This window comes from Electrophorus electricus, chromosome 8 (genome assembly GCF_041902795.1).
Source record: "Electrophorus electricus isolate QZ-2024a chromosome 8, ASM4190279v1, whole genome shotgun sequence".
Taxonomy (NCBI): Eukaryota; Metazoa; Chordata; class Actinopteri; order Gymnotiformes; family Gymnotidae; genus Electrophorus; species Electrophorus electricus.
This window is the reverse complement of record NC_137504.1, coordinates 12,407,089-12,429,818: the sequence shown is the minus strand read 5'-3', so window position 1 is coordinate 12,429,818 and position 22,730 is coordinate 12,407,089. Positions and strand designations below refer to the sequence as shown.

The 22,730-nt window shown below is 39.9% G+C and overlaps 2 protein-coding genes across 7 annotated transcripts; both read left to right on the top strand.

Moving 5' to 3' along the window:
• Window positions 1-250: 250 nt before the first annotated feature.
• ccdc92bb (coiled-coil domain containing 92Bb) lies at window positions 251-4,036 on the top strand. The gene is made up of 5 exons (XM_027019290.3): window positions 251-553; window positions 1,362-1,509; window positions 1,834-1,881; window positions 2,273-2,631; window positions 2,917-4,036. Exons 2-5 carry the CDS (start codon window positions 1,380-1,382, stop codon window positions 3,244-3,246), a joined length of 867 nt encoding a protein of 288 aa, XP_026875091.2. The 5' UTR covers window positions 251-553; window positions 1,362-1,379; the 3' UTR covers window positions 3,247-4,036.
• A 208-nt stretch (window positions 4,037-4,244) lies between these two features.
• On the top strand, window positions 4,245-18,078 carry cluhb (CLUH binding protein of NUMT mRNA b). Of its 6 annotated transcripts, XM_081719973.1 has the most exons (29): window positions 4,245-4,556; window positions 4,637-5,005; window positions 5,273-5,396; window positions 5,508-7,062; window positions 7,487-7,656; window positions 7,874-8,045; window positions 8,374-8,517; window positions 8,720-8,847; window positions 9,109-9,263; window positions 9,443-9,568; window positions 9,698-9,845; window positions 10,166-10,258; window positions 10,426-10,820; window positions 11,218-11,517; window positions 12,879-12,919; window positions 13,184-13,284; window positions 13,452-13,604; window positions 13,714-13,776; window positions 13,917-14,161; window positions 14,413-14,497; window positions 14,791-14,944; window positions 15,287-15,426; window positions 15,558-15,638; window positions 15,722-15,847; window positions 16,276-16,418; window positions 16,535-16,628; window positions 16,951-17,085; window positions 17,200-17,273; window positions 17,464-18,078. In XM_081719973.1, the coding sequence occupies exons 4-29, from the start codon at window positions 5,532-5,534 to the stop codon at window positions 17,501-17,503; spliced, it is 5,037 nt and encodes a 1,678-aa protein (XP_081576099.1). In that variant the 5' UTR covers window positions 4,245-4,556; window positions 4,637-5,005; window positions 5,273-5,396; window positions 5,508-5,531; the 3' UTR covers window positions 17,504-18,078. The 6 variants fall into 6 exon arrangements, with proteins under 6 accessions (XP_081576099.1, XP_026875062.2, XP_026875078.2 ...); XM_027019261.3 differs by having other exon boundaries at window positions 4,245-5,005; window positions 5,294-5,396; XM_027019277.3 differs by having other exon boundaries at window positions 4,245-5,005; window positions 15,722-15,808; window positions 16,297-16,418.
• The last annotated feature ends 4,652 nt before the right edge of the window (window positions 18,079-22,730 follow it).

Here is a 22,730-nt window from a genome sequence, read left to right as displayed (position 1 = left end):
CATTTTCCTCCTGATGAATACGACTTAAATAGACGCCTTTTAGATCATTCAGTAGCATAACACTATTCAGGTGCTACCGGAATCCGTCGAAGAGTGAACTTTCAACCTAAAATCATAACCGCTATAAACCTGACCACTAGAGAGCAGTATGTCCCTGTCCAAGGTACTGAAATTATAGGGACACGATTTCTAAAAAAAAAAAAAAAGTAAACTAATGACACATTTTTGGCCTGTGTTTCAGTATCTGTGCTCGTCTAATATAAACATTCCTCTATAGGATCAACAGTCTATTTGACTGTCTTAGTTTCGAAAACAATTATTCAAACAACCTAGTTTGGATACCCCTGCACATTAGAGTAAATTATGGGGAGTGAATAGACTCTTTAACGAAATCGACCTAATTTGTCACTTCATCTCATTGGCTAAACGTGTCCGATCCTTAACATCATGGCAGAGAGCAAACCCTTTCCTGTCACGGCGCCTTGACGCGCCGTCCTGGCGGCGATGCTCTTGTCGAGAGCCGTCTTGCACCATTCATCTGTTCATCCAGATCGTAAGTAACGCTTTTCACAACATTGAAAAGCATTCTTTAACGTTTTGACCTCATTATTCAGTCGCACGTAAATCGTTATGAAAATGTCGATTTCTTATAACTTAATTATTGGAGTGCTTGAAAGACAAACTTCAGGTCACCTAGCATAGCTGCAAAGACATGCCATATTTGCGATTACATCACTGTCAACAAATGCGGCGCTCTTTGGATTATGCCAGAACTATAGGTTAGATAAAAGGAAATTAACTACATTGTTTGGATGATCGGGACGGGAAAGCTGAACGGTTGGATAAAAATTAACATCTTTAGAGAAGAATGTTGTAAATGAATCATAAGACAGCACTGGGTCAGAGTGTCATAAGAACGTGGACATAATTTGTGATTCTTGGTACCTTTGGCTAACGTTTACACAAGCATGTTTAAACGAAAGTGTAGAATTTGTGGCTACGTGGGTACTTCGAAATTGTGATGTTTATAAATGACTGCAGTTGTTACGCAGTTCCTATTCCTAGTTCACCATGCCCCGGCTGTAAAGATGACGTATCTAATGTTGCATTATACTTACACGTGGTTTCAAAAAACGAGGCATAAAGAAGTTGTTGTTTTTTTCCCTAGACTGTTACCGTATATGCTTAATCTTCTAAAAGTTAGATCTTCTAACGTGAAAATCGCAGCTTACTGTATGTATCCTGCATTTATATGGTACGGGAACTTGGTCAAGTAAAGGTGTTTATTTTCTATGCACATGGCACATTGTCACATGGCCTCCTGTATCTTGTATATTGAGATCCTCTACCCCTCTGTTTAGAGTAAACGTGGTGTTTCCATGGATACTGGCCCCCTAGCCCTTCAGGTGGAGAGTGTTGAGCGTAACATAGCATTCCTGCAAAAGGAGCATCAGCTCCTACTGACTGGCCTGCGCCTGGAGATCCGACACCTGAAGAAGCGATGTAACGGTCTGTCATTTCCTTTCCCATCACTCGTCCTCTCTGGGCAGCTGTGTCTGTTACTGGCGTCATGTACTTACATGTAACTGAATGTCAGTTCCATCATATGCAACATTGTGATGAAAGGCCTTGAACCTTGTGCGGCTCGTTGGTCTTTGTAGATGTGCTAGCAAGTTGGGGGGTAACATCTATAACTGCAGAAAGTTTTCTTTCAAATCAACCTCAGCACATTCCTTGCGCATCTTATCTAAAATGTGTAGCACACAAATCTAGCAGCAGGTTGTCACCTGTGCTGTTAGATTCTTTCATTTGTGTCCACCTCCCTCTGTGCAGATCTGAGCTGTGAGCTGAGCAAAAGACCTCCTGGAAGAAGTAGTGAAGGTGAGGACACAGCTTAAAACATTTTACAAACTATTTTACATACTGCACCAAGAATTCTGTTCTCATAATGACAGGTGATTGAGTCCAGAAACCCAGCTGTCTAGATGTAGTGGATGAATTGCATTGTCAAACTGGTGTGGGAAGATGGGAAGATTATTTAAAAGAAAGGAATGAATCTGGAAAGGAGCAAGAATGTGATTTGATGTAGAAAACAAAAGGAGATATTCAACAGTATGCATGGGCAGAGTCATATAAATCTTCTAATGAAATCACTACCACAGAGCTCTAATTACTGTACCTATGCAGGCTATGGACAAATATTGTACTTACATGAGTCACCTTGAACCCTCCTGTGAGTATTAAGAGTGTAATATTTCGGTATGTTGATCAGACATAGAAGCTGAGGAGGAGCAGATGCAAGCTCAGCTGCTGGAGACCGAACAGCGGCTGGCCGAGCAGGAGTGCACGCAGGCGGAGCTGAAGGCCAAACTGCGACTCAAGGGGGCGCAAGCGAGTGCCCTGCAGGTGCGACTGCGCGACGAGGAGCGCCGCTGCCTGGCCGAGCTGAAGCGGCGCGGCCACAAGATCACGGTGCTGGGCCGAGACTTACGCAGGCAGACCGACATCGCCGCCCAGCTCACCTTCAAGCTGCACTCGGCTCGCTTCCGCCTCTATCACCAGACTGAGGAAGACGAGGAGGAAGAAGAGGAGGAGGACAACGACAATGACAACAATGAAGGGGACATGCAGGTTAGAGAAAGCGCACAAACAATAAATACATTAATAAATACATGTATGACACAACTTGTAAGATTTTTTTTTTATTGCACATTGTCATAGGTCTCTACTTGACAGTAATATAAACATTTTAGCATTAACATTATTGTCATACCTCACTGTATCATTCGCTAGATACTATACTATCATACCTATCACTAGATACATTTATTTTGTGAAATAGCTGAACAGTAAAAAGTGCTTTCAGTCATTTTATTTCAAAGTCACTGTGCTCAAAAGCTATTGTTCTCTGCACAGGGGCCAAGCTGCTCAGCTAGCTCTCACCAGGCATCCCTTGTCAGAGCAGAAGCCAGACATCATAGTCACTCCTCAGTGAGGACAAGGCGGTCAGAACGAGCGAGGGAGTGTGTACCACAGGAAAGAGTGCTGGGACCAGAGGAGCCTCACCCCATGCCTGATCCTGCCCTCTTCCTATACCCCTTCAGACATAGGCTCCTCCCACTTCACATGTCACTGGGTGGCCACTGGAGGGAGGGGAACCTATCAGAGAGGTCAGACAGACAGTTAGGTAGACTAAGGACCCAATCACTGAGAGAGGATACTGGACCAGAGACTACAGAATTATAGGGAAACATTAGGGTAAATAAATCAATCATGCTTTTAAGAGAGTTATAAGTTACACTATTTTTCAACTCTGCAGTCTCTTATTCCAAAGTTAGTCTGCTAATGAAGACCATATCAACTGCCCAGCAAAACCAAAATTATTTCTAATCCTGCAATTCTTAGTACACCTCTGAATGTTAAATAGAAACAGCTAAGTATGTTGAGTCTTATTGCTGGTGGTCTCACTGGATGCAAAGAGTTGCTTAGTTATTTTTTGCTGCTGGCCAGTTGAGGGTGTCCACACTCACATGCATAACTAAGTAATTAGTGCTCCCTTCCAAGAGTGTTCAGCTATTCAGCCATGTTTGGAATGTTAACTGGCTGCATTTGTTAGTGAAAGCATGCTTCACCCTCCCAGCCTGGAAGCTGTTGTGTACAGGGAGAAATTGATGCAGTAGGGTTATAACTGGCAGAAAATGTAGTTAATGTCTTTAACCCTCCCCTCAGATAAAGACATTCTGGACTCTCTGACCTCACATAGTTCAAATGGAGAATGTTGATCTTCTGTTCGAGTAACGTGTAGACATAATTTATATGGTTTTCAGCTCAAAAAAAGAACCAGTGTGGAGTCTTAATAAAGTTGTCAGAATGCAAATAGATGCTGTAAAGGGAAACCCAAAACCTCACTCTGAGTTCACACTGTAAGTTTTTGTTGTTTTTCAGCTCGATGAGATATAGAACTATTAGAGCTATATGTCTTTACAACAACAGTGATGTGGTTTATTTAAGACAGAATAAAATCATATTTATGTTATCTCTTTGATTTGTGCCATTGTTTTGCCATTGTTTTGTTGTTTATTTTGTTCTGACAAAAGTGTAATGGAGCTAAACATTAACAACACTTGCTGGTTCATAACCACTGGTCTTTTGTAAAGGATTCTGGGACCCCAGAATATTACAGTTAAAAGATCTCCCACTGAAAAAGTGTGCCCTTGAATGCAAGCATACCCTTGAATGTGTGTGTGTGTGTGTGTGTGTGTGTGTGTGTGTGTGTGTGTGTGTGTGTGTGTGTGTGTGCGTGCGCGTGTGTGTGTGTGTGTGTGTGTGTGTGTGTGTGTGTGCATTCCGGGAGAAGGTAGAAATGACATAAAGACATTTCACATAAAATTTCATTCACCCTTTTTGCTTAGATTTATTGCATTGTTGCTTAAAAAACCTTACATATAACTGGAGCCTTGCTGGCTCAGCATTCTGCATTACTGCAGCGCTCTGTCATAGCAACCGCTCGGGAGCAGGCATGAGCCAGCAGTCAATTCAAAGGGGACAAAGAAGAGGTGTGTCTAACTCGAACCTCCCCCTTCTGCTTGATAAGCACATCGCATTAGCAGAACACTTACCCTGGCTATTTCTGCAGGCGATCACGCCGAACAAGCAACTGCACGTGGTGGATGTAATGAACTGGATCCAGGAGGTTATATCACATGGTCCAGTGCTTCTTTGAATGGTCACTGCCTGTGTCTGGAGATGAGGGATGAGAGGATTTTCACTGCTGGGAAAGAGAAATGGACTAGGGAAAGCACTGGGGCCCAGACTCCTCCTCCCTGGGAAAATGTGTGTGAGTGCCTGTGTGTAAAGGAGAGTGGAGAGCATGAGAGAAGTGCACAATGAAGGGCAGAAGAGGATACAATACGAGGTTGCATAACCTGAAAATAGTGCTCTGCTTTCTCATGCTACTGCAGATATCTGTGGACTCTTAAGAAGCCATGCTGAGGAACACACAATGGTGAGATCTGGTTAATTTTTTGTAGCACTGCTTGTAAGAATCTGCAGTTCTGTAGGTTTCTAGACCATGAAAATGAAAGTAGACCTATGATTAACTTTTTAAAGTCTGGTTGTGCCAGCCTACAGAAAGTTTTCATTTTTTGAAGAAACATTTACAACCTTGTGTATACTTCACAAGAACCTTCCAGATTTAAACCAACTTCTGTCTTACAGAATTTGTGCTCTACATGTAACAACATTCCAGTCATGTTTATGTTATTGCATACAGCCATGTGCTCTCAAACCTCAGAATTGATACATCAGCTGCTAGCTTGATCTGCTCTGCAATAGCTCCTCAGACACCAAGGAGAGCACAACTGTGAAGGACACACGCCAAAGGATTACAGTGATTGGTAGTGGATTAGAATCCTCAAATTAAATATTCACGTGATTAGCAAGATCTTTTTTAGTTCACATTCCGTGAACATAATACTAATTTCATGCTTGATGTCATAATTTTACAGATTGAGTAGTAATTCACTCACAACATGGGAAGTGTACTTCAGTGCTGTTACAGAGTGTCACATTTTATCTGGCACAAAGATGTTCCTGACCAGACTGAGGAAGGATCACCTCTTTTGTCATGGGAGAACAGTAACACCGAAAGCCTCTCTCCATCAAGAACTTCCACTGACATGCTGGATTCTCCTGCCCTGGACCAGGGCCACCTTCTTTACCCTGACATAGTCCTGAGCAGTAATCTTCGAGCTGCCCAGTACAGAGAAGGTGTAACCCAGCAACAGGAGCTCATGTTAGAGGCGAGAGGACAAAATCAATGGAGAAGAGAGGGGAAGGGTGAAAACCATGAAGAGCTTGCAGGAGAAGAGGACATAGAGGGAATGCCAAGCACAAATATCATTCAACAGGAGTTCCAGTATTTAGATAGAAATCAGTTATGCACCACTGAGAATGAATGGCCCTTACTGTCTTCCTTCCACTCATGGCCTACAGAGCAATCAAATATTGATAGTTCTACCTCTCAGACCCTGATATACACCCAAGGCCTGGGAACTGGCATTTGGAAGTCTTCCCTCTGTCAGGGTGCGCAGTTACTAGCACAGGGTTATGGGAGGAATGGACTTATTATTTCAGAGCCACAACCCACTGGTACCTCCAGCACGTCTTCACAGGGCAAAGTTGTGAAGGATGCTACAAAGACTACTTTTGATGCCACTCAGGCAGGAGAGATTGGGATTCATAATGAGCAGAGAGAACGAGGTGCCACCCAGTCAGCCAAGGGCATAGAACAGATAGAGCTAAACCTGGCACACAGGGACCCAAGTCTAGCACAAAAGGTACAAGGAATGGAACAAAGAGCAAAATGCATGCTGCAAGAAGTGCACAGTGTTGTTAGGCATGAAAAAAGGGTTGCATGTTCAGGCAAAAATGCAGCTCAGATAGATGAAAATACAGTAGTGAAAATGGACCTTGAGGACAGCAAACAGATGGAACATTGCTCAATTCAGATAGAATATAGAGAAGCACAACATAAAGTGAACATATCACAGCTAGATGAAGATGAAATGAAGAGTGAAACAATTATTATGGCTCGAGATAGGGAAAGTAGAGAACTAGATTTAGAACTTACAGACCAGGATACATTATCTGCAGAAGATGCCGTGCTAAATTTATCAAAGACAGACCAGCTTGGTTTAAAGTGGGAAACCACTCAGACAGGGGAAGACATTACACAGATGGCAAAAGCCATGAACCAGACGGGCAGGACATTAGCAGAGATGGAAGAGCCAGGGTTAGCAATACATCAAGACGTGATAGAACTAAGTTTTGTTCTAGAGGGAAAGAATGGCCCAAATTCAGATATGCTGCAGTTAGAACAAGCACAGGCTAAAGAAAATGTTGGCCAGACAGAAGGAAATGCAGTGCAGATCCAACAAGAGATAAATGCATCACTAAGACAGCAGGGTGCTAAGAAGACAGCCCTGGCCATGGACCAAGGCTCGGAACAGTTTACCCTGTTTGTGGTTGACAAGCTGTTCCTGGATACCCCAAATATGACAGGTGTGTAAAAGATAACAGAAAGAAATCTTATTGAATTTCCTTGCAAATATGTGGAAATGTTTGAAGACCTGGATAAAATATTATACATTATTAAAATATTATACAGAGATGTCTCAGAAGACATCAATATATTTGTATTTTAAAGTGTAACTAAATCAGTTAAATCATTTACAGGAAACGCATTTCTTTGCCTAAAAGAATATATTATATATATATAGTATTTGTGCAATTGGTAAAACAGGCACTTTTGTCACACCTTCAACTACCTTGCATTTTAGTTTATTACATCATCCTATACTACACTATGACATTTTGAAATAAATATTCTTCACAAAAATTACATGAGTATAAATATTTTATCCAAACCAATGGTTTACATCGTATTTCTCACTATGCATCATTTCTCCCGTTCACCTCATGCAAGGACTTGGGAATCTAGATCGTGCGCTTAGTGACCAAGAGATGTTGGAGCTGGACAGTTATGGTGACAAAGCACAGCAGGAGGATCCTGCTGCACTAGAACCAGATGCCTCTGATGACATGGGGTTCACAATCAAGATCCAAGCCCCTGGCATTGAGCCCACTGATTTCCAAGTAAAGGCTTTTTTCCTGTATAGAAATACCAGAGTAGCTGTACATTTTGTGTTAAATGATAAAACATCTATTATTCCCTTTTAGAATGCTTACAAGATAACTTAGCTAACCTGACCTAATGCAGCCTCATATCTAGTTACTTTCCAATGAAGAGTGCTTAATTGACAGAGAGAGCACTTCCTCTTATAATCAATTTGTTATTCTTCATGGCTTCCAGGTGTCACCTTTAGCAATGGTACAGGAAATCAAGCAGGTGTTGATGGACCACGAGGAGACGTGCCACCGTACCTGCTTCTCCCTGCAGTTAGAGGGGAACACACTGGATAACTTCAGCTACCTGAAGGCTATCACCAGCCTACAAGAGGGTTCACTGCTTAAGATAGTGGAAGGTACACTTCTAACATCTGACACCAATTTTCTCAGCTGGATTTTTTCTCTGCGCCTTTCTAAAAAAGTCCAAAGTGTCATAACTCATTTTATGTTCAGGGATACCATAAGCTAAATTAGTTGTATTATATAAATAACATTTTGGAGAAAATACTGAATTGAGGTATGCATTTTGCAACATTCAAAGCTGCAACAATAATAATGTTTTAATAACAAGATTCAGCTCTCCTAAGGGTAAGCTAGCACTGTGTTGGTTAACCAGCTATGTTCCAATAATACTACCTGATATGACTTACTAGTATGCTACCTTTGCTCCTATATACATTTCAGAGCCATATACAGTTCGAGAGCTTCGTATACATTTGCGCCACATCAGAGATCTGCTGAAGAGCATGGACCCCACAGATGCTTATAATGGTATGGAGGGTAGCTCATTGACGTTCCTCAGGTTCTTCAGTGAAGAACACATAGAAGGTGAGAAGAGCACAGTTATTGCAGCAGAATGTGCTCAAACCCTTTATGACAGCATAAGTTTTTATGGGCTTTAATCATCCTTCTCAGCATGCAGCGAGAACACATAAATATATTTCAGTTTGTTGATAATATTATAAAGGACTGGACCACTGATCAGTGGTTTTACTGTCTTGCCATTTTAAGCTATGCCTTCTTTTCTCAGAGAGCAGCAGGGTCAGTAAGAGGGGTGATGAGCTTAAACTATTCAACTGCAGCCCCCCGGAGTATATTCTCCCAGGAGCTAAAGAATGCTTACTTAGACCTCTGCAGCCTCAAACCAAGAACTTAAAGGTATGGGCTAATTAACTGGTTTAATTGACAAAGGATATCACCCTTGGCCGTTCAGTAAAATAAGTAAACTTAATTGTATTGGGCTCACTTTGGAGAAAATATCACACAATGGTGGCAAATCCAATATATAACTAACAAAGCATTTATTTGCTGTACACAATGTTGACTACATCAGTAGAATTGTGAAAAAATTGCCTATGTTGTCTTCATCTTGAAAGCTAAATTTTAAGTGCCATTGTGTCTGGGTGCTTATGTTGATAGCCCACTGAATGCCTGAAGGTCCTGACGACCAGTAACTGGAACCCTCCTCCAGGAAACAGAAAGATGCATGGCGATCTCATGTATCTTAACATTGTTACCATGGAAGACAGACACTTCAGCATTACAGCATCTACTCGGGGCTTTTACCTCAATCAGTTAGTAACCAAAGATTGTTATAAAAATCTCTTCAAATAAGGCTCCAGGTCTGGAAATTGAGCTTAATGAACAGAGACTGAAAAATTAAAAATGTGTTGAAAGACACATTATGCAACATTGCCTTATGTACCATCTTGTCATCTTATTGGTATGGATGATGGTGTTCTGTCTTTACTAGATCCACCACTTACAGATTCAACCCAAAGCCAGCAAATCCCAGTCTGCTTAGTCATTCTTTGATGGAGCTCCTGAGTCAGATCAGTCCAATTTTTAAGAAGAACCTCAGTGCTTTACTGAAGAAGAGGTAAATGGTTAATAAGTTAAACATATAATGTCAGTTTAGTGCTGTTTCATCTACATTAATAAGTTTATGAAAAGCTGTGGCTAACAGGATTTTTTTTTGGGGGGGGGGTTCTTTTTGGTTTCTTTTCAGAACATCTACGCATCCCTTTGAAAGGATAGCCACACCATTCCAGGTGTTCAGCTGGACTGCCCCAGCACTTGACCATGCCATGGACTGTGTTCGGGCTGAGGATGCCAGCCCCTCCTGTTTGGCCTATGAAGAACATGTGCCTGGACAGGTAAAGGTCTTTGAAGATTGCCCTCTAACTAAAACAATGTAATACAAAACACTTTGCTGGACTACAAATATCCACATGGTTGGGACACCAGTCAATGCTGAAATCCTTCCATGGTTTTTATGGAGAAAGGACTCTAAGCAGTGGTCTCAAGCTGTAAAATGCAGATATAAACATTGCTTTCATAACAGAGCAACAAGCTAGAAAATATTATTAAAATGTAAAGAATGTAATAGTTTGAAGCGTAATAATCAAAGTCATTGCTAAATTCCAAAGTTTGTAATGAATGCCTTTAATAAATATGTTAAATATGATAAATGCAGATTCGTGACTGGAATGAAGAGCTTCAAAGCACCAGAGAACTATCACGCAAGAGCCTGAAAGATCGTCTGTTGAGGGATAGGGCCATCTTTAAGGCAAGCATGTCCTTCTCACAGAATGTCTGTAGAAGCATGCTACTGTCGAATTAGGCTTCTTCATGCAAAGTAATATAAGTAATGCTATTTGTTTCCTAAGTAGCCCAGCAATCAGCTTTTTCAAACAGTTTATTCATAATCATAGTCCCATAACTGACTCTCCCTAGGCTAACAGTGACTTTGTGAGCATTGCCACAAAAGGTGCCATGGCGGTGGTCGATGGCGACGTGATGCCTATCAACCCTGGCGAAGAGCCGTGCAATCAGATGTACATTTGGAACAGCATCTTGTTCAGCTTGGGCTTTGACACACGTGAACACTATCAGGCATTGGGTGGTGAGGCCGCTGCCCATGCCGCCTCAGCCGTCGATCTATGTGGCGTTAGGGCATACAGCACAGTCGATGCAGATGGACTATATGTGCTTGGCACTGTGGTGGTGGACTACCGAGGTTACCGTGTCACCGCTCAGTCCATCGTTCCAGGCATTCTAGAGTGTGGCCAGGAGCAAGCTATGACCTATGGCTCCACTGACTTTGGAAAGACTGTCATCTCTGATGAAACGTAAGTTGGTTCATTAAGCTTTTACATACATCAGTGTTGGCTGTCTTAGATTTTAGATTCTTCAAAGTAGCCACCCTTAACTTTACTTTTAGCCTTGTCTGCTCTTGGTGTTCTTTTAACCAGTTTCATGAGGCAGCCATCTATGATACTTCTCCATCATAGTTTTCTTACATATGCTGAGCTAAATTCTTACATATGCTGAGCACTTGTAGGGTGAGGGACTAAACCTGTGAAGGAAATTATTTGCTGAGAGGGCATTTAATTTCATGATTTTTTTTATTTTATACATTTTTTTTTTTTTCCATTTTAGAAATCAATTGATGTACAGGTCATATATGGTTATGATTTCATAGGTTGTCAAACACAAAATAAAAGTAAGCACTCTAAATATCCCAAGGTACCTGAAGTTGTTGGAGAAACCCAGCAAACACCTGAGAGTGCAACGACACCATGTGCTTAATGAAGACAACATGGCTGTAGAGTTATGCTCCTCAGTGCAATGCAAGGGCATTGTGGGTAACGATGGCCGGCACTACATTCTGGACCTGCTGTTCACATTCCCGCCAGACCTCAACTTCTTGCCAGTGGAAGGGGAGGAGCTAAACCCTGAGTGCCAGCTGCTAGGTTTCCCACAGCAACACCCACATCGCTTAGCCTATCTGAGGCAAGAGATGACTGAGGCATTTGTGAAGCACAGGTGAATGTCTTTTATACATATTTATTATACACTGCCTGTATAATAGGTCACCACCTGGATTTAACTAAGCAAATAGGTAAAAGCCTCCCATTGCATAATTACTGCATGAGTGATTGTTTCAGGGGGCAACAAATTATTTAACCCTAACTGATGCAGTAAGTAGCTTCTCATTTGTTAAACAACCGTTGAAAGACACATCCTGTGGTCATGGAAAAGATGTTAATCTGTTTCAGAAGGGTCAAATTATTGGCATGCATCAAGCAGAGAAAACATCTAAGGAGACTGTTGGAACTACTAAAATCGGGTTAAGAACTGTCCAACGCATTATTATTAAGTGGAAGGACAGTGAGGAAACATCATCTTCGAGAAAGGAATGTGGTCGGAAAAAAATCTGGAATGATCGTGATCGGTGATCACTTAAACGTGTGATGAAATCAAATTGTAGAAAAACAACAGTAGAACTCAGGGATATGTTAAATAGTGAAAGTAAGAGCAGTTCCACATGCACAATGCAAAGAGAACTCAAGAGATTGGGAGTACAGAGCTGTGTAGCCTTAAGAAAACTACTTGTCAGTGAGGCTAACTGGCAAAAACGGCTTCAATTTGCTAGGGAGCATAAAGATTGGACTCTGGAGCAATCGAAAAAGGTCATGTGGTCTGATGAGTCCAGATTTACCCTGTCCTAGAGCGATGGGCACATCAGGGTAAGAAGAGAGGCGGCTGAAGTGATGCACCCATCATGCCTAGTGCCTACCATACAAGCCTATGGGGGTGTGAGCTAAAATACAAGTGTTATGATCTGGGGTTGCTGCAATTGGTCAAGTCTAGGTTCAGCAACATTATGTGCCCAAAGAATGAGGTCAGCTGACCACCTGAATATACTGAATGACCAGGTTATTCCATCAATGGATTTTTTCTTCCCTGATGGCACGGGCATATTCCAAGATGACTATGCCAGGATTCATCGGGCTCAAACTGTGAAAGAGTGGTTCAGGGAGCATGAGACATCATTTTCACACATGGATTGGCCACCACAGAGTCCAGACCTGAACCCCATTGAGAATCTTTTGGATGTGTTGGAGAAGACTTTGCGCAATGGTCCAAATCTCCCATCATCAATACAAGATCTTAGGGGAAATATTAATGCAACACTGGACAGAAATAAATGTTGTGACATTGCAGAAGCTTGTGGAAACAATGCCACAGCAAATGTGTGCCGTAATCAAAGCTAAAGGTGGTCCAAGGAAATATTAGAGTGTGTGACCTTTTTTTGGCCAGGCAGTGTACATGACACATGTTATGATCATTTGCCCCATTAGAAAATATGGTCATTTTGTCCTAACTATGTCCTCTTTCTTCAGAAACGCTGACATTTTCTTCAACCCTAACATTTTCTCACCAGGTATGTTGATTAGTGTATAGTTGATGACAGAATATTTCTTATTGTACAGTCAGCTGACACAAAAATGTGTATTGAAATAGGAAGCTCCATAAAACGTGTCCAGAATCAATACAATCATGAAGTAAAATTTGCATAAGTAGCGACATGAGACATACATAGTCTTATATTATTATGTTTTGAGGACCAAATAACATCTAGATAAAACCAGAATAATTGTCTATCTGCATATATCAGTCTTAGATCCAGAATATATTCATATTCCAGGTGTACGTTTTCCAGTGGAAAGCTCTAAGGACATCCAGGAACAGAAACAGCTTTTAAAGGATGCTGCAGCCTTTCTGATTTCCAACCAAATCCCTGCCTTAGTGAGTATTTTAATTTGGTCTGAATTGCACATGAATCCATTTTTTATTAACAATGATCATCTACAGTATGTTATACATATATAATGCTTGGTCTGAAGAGAGTCAGTGAACAGAGTGGGATATTTCCTAGATCTGATAGCTAATAGAACACTCATGTGGTCATACAGATTCAGAGTTGTCTTGATCACACTTCAATGCCCATGGATGGTGGCACACTGACCGAGGCTCTGCACCAACATGGCATTAATGTCCGATACCTGGGCACTGTGCTGGAGTATATTGAGAAGTCTCCCCAGAAACTCAGACTGGATCACATTTATGTGAGCCTGTCAGCAATTTCTGCTCTTCATTATGACTCATAATGTTTTCATGGCATATATGTTAAACATCTCTCAAAATGACAGTGACCACTAGATTATCTTCCTGCAGAGAACTGCACTGTGTGAACTGATCACCCGATGCACAAAACATCTGTTCAGGACATACTTACTAGTAAGCATCCAAGCAGTTTTAAGATTTTAGCCCTGAGATCCATAATGGTCAATGCATTCTTTAATGTATGTCTTTCGCATGCCTTTCAGACCTTTTTTAACTTAGTGCGGTAATATCATTTTTGCATATTCTGCTGTCAGGCGGTGGAGCCATCTGCCCTCTCTGCTTCAGTCAGCCATTTCCTCAACTGCTTCCTCAGCTCTTCACCTGATGGGCTGGGTCCCCAGCAGGTCGATGGACTAGCAGCCAAGCGCAGGAGCCGGAGGAGAAGGAGTCGCGGCTCCGTGGGGGGAGCCATGACCACATGGGCTGTCATGACCTCCAGTGACCTCTGGAGAACCATCCAGGCTGAGACTATGGAATACTATCATTACTGCCTGCCGTGGTGAGAGCTGTACTGACACCATTTTAAACAGTAGCTCATGAGTGTGCGCTCATAAAGTAGTGTGTGTTCACAGGGTCACGTAATATGTTTCCTCATTCTCATAATGTGTGATGTCTAGACCTGTTCTGAGCTACATTCCTCCAAATAAGTCTATTGATAGCCTGGGCACTCTGCCCTCTACAGCTATGTAATCTTCATGCATGGTTCATCTGTCACTTTCTTCAACATGATGTCTCATCTGTGTCTGGCAGCGGCAATGTAGAGCAGGCAGTGGGCAGGTGCGGTCTACAGAGATTAACCCTGCTCAGAGAGCATTCCATCAAAACTGGCATACAGGTAATACAACATCTGTCTGCCATTCATCTTACCAGCAAGACATGTTGACAGGTAATATTCTTTCTCTGGCAGCATGGTAACTCTTCTTCTCTACATCTACCCAAATGTTCCTGCTGCCCGGTCTGTCCCTACCACACACACACACACACACACACACACACACACACACACACACACACACACACACACACTCACTCACACACACACACACACACACACACACACACACACACACACACACACACACACACACCCGCGCACACACATGAACCCTTCTGCCCCACCCATTTCAGATGCTTATCAGAGAATACCACTTTGATGCTAAGCACAAACCAGTGTTCACTGAGGAAGACATCCTCAACATTTTTCCTGTATTGAAGCACATCAGCCCAAAGGCCAGTGATGGCCTCTGTCTCCTGCACTGTGGTCAGGCAAAGGTCCAGCAAGGTATGTATTAGAATTTACCATATATTTAATGGGATTATGCTTACCAAAATCCAAAATATATAATGCTAATTATTCATGTAATCTTTAAATCACTTATAATTGCATTTTCATGAATGAAAAAGGGAGTTATCAATATTGTTTTATGCATTCCACATATTGTGTTATTTCACAACTATTTCATCACTTTTTCACATACTTAAGATAAGAAAACATAAAAACACAAACTACATCTTTACTAAATATAAATCTGCAGGAAAGCACTGGGCTAATTATTATATTAGCACCTGATAATTATGCTACATACTCTATACCCAAACACTTTTTGTCTACACATCTCATCAGGTAGCTTGAAAGAGGGTTGTGAGCTGATCAGTCAGGCCCTGGGCCTGTTCACTAACGTGTACGGCGCTCTGCACCACGATGTCTGCACCTGTCTGCGCCTCCTGGGCCGCATTCACTACATCCTGGGCGAATATGCTGAGGTGTGGATCTGTCACTCTCTACTGCCTGACTCAAGGGTGTAGATCTGCATTATCTGTGGAATCTACAGCCCCCCACTCCCACCCCCCATGTGTTTTTTCCTGCTAGGCACTAACGTGTTTTTTCTCCCTAGGCACTAAGTCACCAGCAGAGGGCTGTACTGATCAGTGAGAGAGTGTTGGGAATAGAGCATCCTAACACCATAAGGGAGTATGTGAGTACTGGAGAACTTTTCTTTTGTATGGGGTATTTAGTTGCATGTAAGTACTACTAATTCCTATCTTCATTCATTTGTAGAAGCACCTGGGCCTCTACTGTTTTGCGGGTGGCCGAGCGGCTACTGCTGTGAGGCTGCTGTACCGGGCCCGCTATCTCATACTGCTGGTGTGTGGAGAGGATCACCCAGAAATGGCCCTACTGGATGTGTGTAATGATCTTAAGGGTCAAACTCTGTACAATAAATAAAAGCTTGTTTTCCAGACACAGATTCAGTCTAATCTTAGTCTTAAACTATATTGTCAAGACTGTGTGCTTCTAGTTAATAGCCTAGATTGCGCTTTTGTGCAGGAAAGTTTCTGGTGGCTGAAGAATGCAAAGTTTCTTTATAATGTAGAATTATGATGCTTATTCTATATTGTCGAAAAATATATTTAAAAAAATATTTTAATAAAAAATAGTGGAGCTGAAAGCAAAGCATAAAAGTGAAAATTCATTTAACATGACTTAGCAAGTAACCATTTTCCTCCATTTGTACAGTTAAACTGTATGTCAACTCTTCTGTGCAGTCATTGTCAGTGTATCAATGTGAGGCCCAAGTGTTGCTTAACTGTTTCAGTTTACCACTGTTTCAGAGTCCTCTCTCACCTGTTCAGAGTAAGATTGGCCTCATGCTGTACAGCATGTTGGAGTGTGACCTCGCCCTGAGCTTTCTGGGGAATGCCCTGGCCATGACTTCCAAATACCATGGGCCTACTTCCCTTAAACTGGCCCACAGGTGAGCAACAAATCAAGACAAACATGTTAACAGTCTGTCTAAGAAATATGCCAATGATGCCAATGATGTGTTGCTCATCTTCAACAAAAAGCTTCTCCTCTGATTGTCCTTTACAGTCATCACTTAATGGCAAAGGTGTTTGAGAGCAAAGGAGAGTTCCGTTCAGCTCTCAGGCATGAGAAGGAACGCTATATGATCTACAGGAACCAGGTGATCTCTTAGACAAACAAAATAACACAAAACTTTCCAATGACATGACATGATTAATTACTGTCTTGAAAGCACAGGATACATTTTCTTGCTTGAGTTTTTTCATGGAGCCTAATACTAAAAAGCTTCCACTGAATTCATTGAGTTCCAATGCTTCATTTAGTAGAAATGCTTCTCAATTGTAGTTGAACCCCAGATCCCCAATACTCCAGAATGATTTACCAAAGATCAGCCTCAAGATTCATCTTTATAAATCCTTGAGATTATGGGAATAATCTTTTTTTGGCATCAGCATCAGCATAATGATTGTTGTTTTCTACAGGTTGGAGAGTCACATGAGAAGACATGTGAGAGCTCAGAGTACTTGAAACACCTCACAAATCAGGCTGTGATTCTGCAGAGGACCATGAACATGATCTGCAAAAACAATTCGGAGGCCAGTATTGCTTCTCTCAAAGTGAGTACCACACTGTGTGTCTTTTTGTGTGGATGTTGTATACACATGTCTGCAATGTATGTGTATGTGTGCGCCTGTTCATTTACACTGCACTTGTCTTGGCAATCTCTGAAGCTGATTGCCCCAAGACGCCTCTGGATTATGGAGCAGCTAAATCTTGTAACTGGCATAGTCCTGATCCCCCTCAGGTAAGATATACTGAAGAAAACAAAGAATAGAAAACAATGTTACAGCATGCGAATGGTTGGTTTAAACTGCATTTGTTTATAACCCTTCTCTTCTGACTTCTGGCTTCTTTAATCTCCTTCTTGTTTTCCTACCAATCTCCTGGTCTCCAATGTGAACCTTTGTCTACTCTACACCTTGTTATCACTCAAGTAACAAGGACCTTGAAATTCTCAGAGCTGAGTCCCATTAAACAGATGCCTAAATATGAAGAGACTTTTTATTTGTCAGTCACCAATTACAGGAGCACAATTATCTTCTTATATAATGTTGGAAAACCAATATTCAATGTTGTACATTAAATGCAGTGCATTAGTGAAGAGCACTCAAGATCATAATGATGTCAAGAAGGAAAAGGATCTGATCTGATTTATGAATGAAATAAATGAGGGGAGAAATGATCTTGGATTACATTTCTTGAACAACTGCACATGTCCATGTTTGTAAAAGTCTAAAATGCAGTGGTTTTCATTTTCCCTTGTACAAATCTTAAAACAGCAAGTAAGGAAATTATTAGAAAGTTTCAAAGTTTGAAAAAAATGAATAATATTCTAAAATAATTAATAATGGATGCATAACTTTTAGCTATTGTCAAAAATATTGTCAAGAAATTTTTTGTGAACTATGTTTTTGGAGTATGCAATACTCGTTTGGATAAATGTGCATGTAGTGAGAGTTGTTTGCCTATTACAGGACAAAGACTTGAACATGCTATTGTGAAAAATGTTTTGTGAAAATTACTAATATAAATAAAGATTGATGCAACTGAATTACTGTAAATGTGCTATGATTGTGTTTATTTACTGGCACAAACAGACATACACACTTATAGATTTATAGAGTTCAGAGGGTTAGTTTAAAAATGTATTCTATTACAGATTACTGATTAAAATGTAGCTGTAGCCTAAGCAAAATGATTACTATATTAAAGTATATTAAAGTAATTACTATATTAAAATAACAATCTGATTATTTTCCATTACATTTGGATTTCATTAATCCACAAACCAACGGTTTTGGAATATTCTGGAACACTCTCGTTTGGCCACCAACAAGCTCCCACAAGTTCCTGTATTTTCTCTGTGCAGACTCATAAACAACTCAGCACATGTGCAGTTGTCCAATATGCATATAAACATGTACCATTCCCAGCATTGCCTTTATTACAAAATGCCCAGTCCTCACTCTCCAATCACATCCTGTATATACAGTCTAAGGTATAAACACCTGGCAATGCAGATCACTTAAGGATTCCACCATGTTTCTTAGCCAAACAGGTAGAGATGGGGGGGAGTAATGGGGCATTGGGAGGTGTCTCATAGTGGCTGAAAGGAGGTCAATGTAAACACAAAACAAGATTTGGAATACAGTTATTGATTTTCCAGAGCACCTAATACACAAGTGCTGATGCCAGTGATAGAACATTTTTTATGTTCTACACATTTCATAGATTATTTTCATTAGTAAGAAAAGAGGTAAAATTGATGACTGTACCTTAAATGACAGCAAAGAAATGCATGAATCCCACCAGAAAGATCTTGCAAATGCACATCTGTTTCCACTTACATATTGCAGGGGAATTAAGTAAAGGACTCAAAACCCATCCAAGGCAGGAACACAACGCATGGTAGCTGTTTGTCCACAATATATATAGGAGGGATGTTACCTTGTCATTTTAGTTCTAATATTTACATTTTTTACTAGCATAGAGTCTATAGAAGCAGTTGAACATAAAATTACTCTATTTATTATTCTGTTTTTCAGTCTTGCTGCTTACATGTTTGTGTGCTCATCTATGCTTTAGCATAACTCTTAACTGTAAAAGAACTAATTACTGGGAAATTTGCAGCAAGTAAGATTCCAACAGGTGTGATTTAAGCCAATGATTTCAATGCAGCAGTTTTCATGACTTTTTATATAAAAAAGTATGTACCTGCCTGCAGTATTTTCTTCTGTACATGCAATATAGTCTGTAAATTCATGTACATGCAATTTTGTCTGTACATGTAATTTTGTGGGCACATGTAATGTTATCTGTAGACATAATATACGTACATGTAATTTCGTCAGTAGACACAAGATCGTCTGTACATAAAATTTCATGTCTACATGTCTGTACATGAAATATATACACACAGTATCATCCGTACATGCAATATCATCTCTACAAATATTTTTGTCTGTACATGCAATGTCATCTGTACACATCACATTGTTTGTACATATAATTTCATGTGCACACACAATGTTATCTGTACATGCAGATTTGTCTGTACATGTAATTTCATGTGTACATGTAATGTCATCTGTACACATATCATCTAGAAATGTAATTTCTAGATTTCGTCTGTACATACTATGACATCTGCACACAGTTTTAAGTGTATACAAAATATCATCTGTACTCATAATTTCATGCGTACCTCCAATGTCATCTGTACAGGTAATTTCATCTGTACATGTAATTTTATGTGTACTGTACACACAATGTTGTCTGTACAAGCAATTTTGTCTGTACCTGTAATTTCATGTGTACATGTAATGCCATCTGTACACATATCTAGAAATATAATTTCAATTGTACATGAAATTTTGTCTGTACACATAATTTTGTGCATACACACAATGTCGTCTGTATGCATAATTTCATGTGTACACACAATTTCATCTGTACACACAATGTTGTCTGTACATGCAATGACATGTTTACATGAAGTTTCACATGTACACGTCACTGCATGTAATTTCGTCTATACGTGCAATATCACCCGTATATGCAATGTCATCTGTACACATAATTCTGTCTACATGCAATTTCGTCTGTACATGCAATTTCATCTGTACATGCAATTTTGGAATCTTAGGGAATGACCAATAAACATTTAAATTCTGTCAAATGAGTCCTCACTTATTGCGAACAAGAGAGTCAGTATCCAAGGGGGAAGAGGAAATAGAAGATTTTTATTGTCTCTTTTTAGCCTTATCCTTGTCCCTTTTATCCTTATTCTTGTGATAAGCACCAATCATTACCTTTCCCATTACCATGGAACTACCCCCACACCCCACCCCTCCACTCTTCTGGACTGCTCATAAAATACACCACTGTTTCTTTAAGTTTCTTACTGTTTCAGCATCTCTACACATAATTATCTTCAACCCAAGGTATGGGGATTTAAAAAACAAAACAAAACAGGCACATATATTTATCTTTAATTTCAACACAATGCCAGTCAGCTCGTATTCAGGCAGAGGTTAGATTCTGAGGTGAAAGAAGTATTTATATTTAATATTTATATTTAAATTATATTTAACCAAATATCCAACATTTTCCTCTATTAATGAATTGGTATTTTGTGACACATTTTATAGGATTTAATGCAACATGGTTGAAGTAGCACTTTTCAATGATTCCCCAATGGTCCATTCCACACAATGCTCAATAAACATAAGGCCTTTGGTTATATTTTAAGAGTACATAAATGTAAAAAATTGTTAACAACATTTATTATGTATCATTATTAATTTATTTGTTAATTGATTTATTTGGCTCTTGAGATTACTTTACCTGTACATTCAACTTAAACTTGTTTGTTCACCAAAGCTTAAATATATTTTTTAAGACAACAGGTTACCTCAACATTTTCTATATTAATCGAACTAATCCAGGCTTAAAATGTAATACAAAATATAGAAGAACAAAAATCCATGAGCAAGCATTCATAATAGGGCAACAGTACCAATAAAACATAGTCCAGATATCAGAGTCAGTGCAAAGGCTGAGAGTTCAGTCACAAGAAGACAACACAAAAGGGTAGGGCAGACAAGTCCAATAAAAACCACAATCCAAAGAAACGCAGACCAAAAACACAGAAAGGGTAGTCCAGATATAATGGAAGAATGCTCGGAATTAGAGTGTGGCATCTTCCACACTGGAGACAGGAACTGACTAGCTGGTGTCCTCATTGCTAGACAGGAATTAATTTCTGCTTTGTTTGTCTTTTTATTTGACTTTAATATTCATTTATTTTTTAAAGTAAAAAGAGAAATAAGAAAAGAAGAAGAAGAAGTGAACAGATACAGCTTGTGCTGGTTATATTTTACAGCCAAAGAGTAGATACTTTACATTAGTTGCGCTTTACATTAGTTTGTGATTCATGTAATTTTTTCTTAATTTTTAATCTTAAATATCTCCTGCACAGTATATGTTCATTCTGGGAAGGTGAGACTTAAGACAGTTTCTTCTTATGGTTTTTCTACTATCTCTGCTCTGTTGTATTTTTCATAAATAATACATAGTTGGCCCCTCCTATGTTGCCCTGTCTCTAAGGTTTCCCTGTCTCATGTCATGGGTTCATTTTTACCATTCTTGTTTCATTCCTTGTTTTGGTTTTCACCTTATTTGTATCACCTGTGCCTTGTTAGTCATCATTACCCTGTGTATTTAAAACCTGTGTTTTTTTTTTGTTGGTTTTTTTTTAAATTTTTTTTTTTTTTTTTTAAGTTTGCTGATTCCATTCTTGTATTCTCTGTAGTTGGATTTACTAAACCCTGCTGTGTTTGCTCTTTATTTATTTATTTATTTATTTATTTTCATCTCATCGTGTTTTACTTTCTGTTTGTCTCATCATGTTACCTGGCTCCCTCCATATTGGTAAACTGACCCTGGACTGTGACTACGACTCTGATTATGGATTTGCCCTTAATAAATCTCGCTCTTCTCAAAATATGCGTCCGCCACATGATCGCTCCAAGTTACGCTTCTTGTGTCAACTCTACATTAAGTTCTTTACCCCATTTATTTTTCATATATAATGTTGAGTAAGTTCTACATGCTATCAAAGACTAATAGACAGTGGACATATTTGTAGATGCCTTATATGTAGTCCTTATCACTTTCATTAATAGTTTCATTTAAATCCATGAGCTTTCTTTTTTATTTTTCTATTACAATAGTTTCTAAGACAAAGTTGTCTACCCAGATCTGAACAAATCCATCTTCAACTTACTAAAGTTTAAGTGGCAGGAAAAACTGTACAAGAACAGTATTAATGTGGACAGTGGTGAAGCCTGCTGGGGAAGGTACATGTTTATAAGTTTTACGCCTCCCCCGGTCTGTTCATGAGGTGCTTCAACCAACAGGTGAGGTGCCAAAAATGTATCAAACACTGAGTGTCACAACAAAAACACAACAAACTTTGTGTGTTATAGCAAAAAATCTGACTTTAAAAGCATGATGTTTCAGCCTACATTCAAGGTCTACATCAGATGTAACATACAGTTAGTGTTGCACTTTTGTCTTGAGCAGTGTTTGTTCATGACTCTACACAGGAGTTGGCTGTTGGCCAAATTCTGGCTGGCATTGTAAATACCAGTGTTATAAAACTGTCAGTTTATTGGTTAAAAAGTTGTCCAAAAGTAAT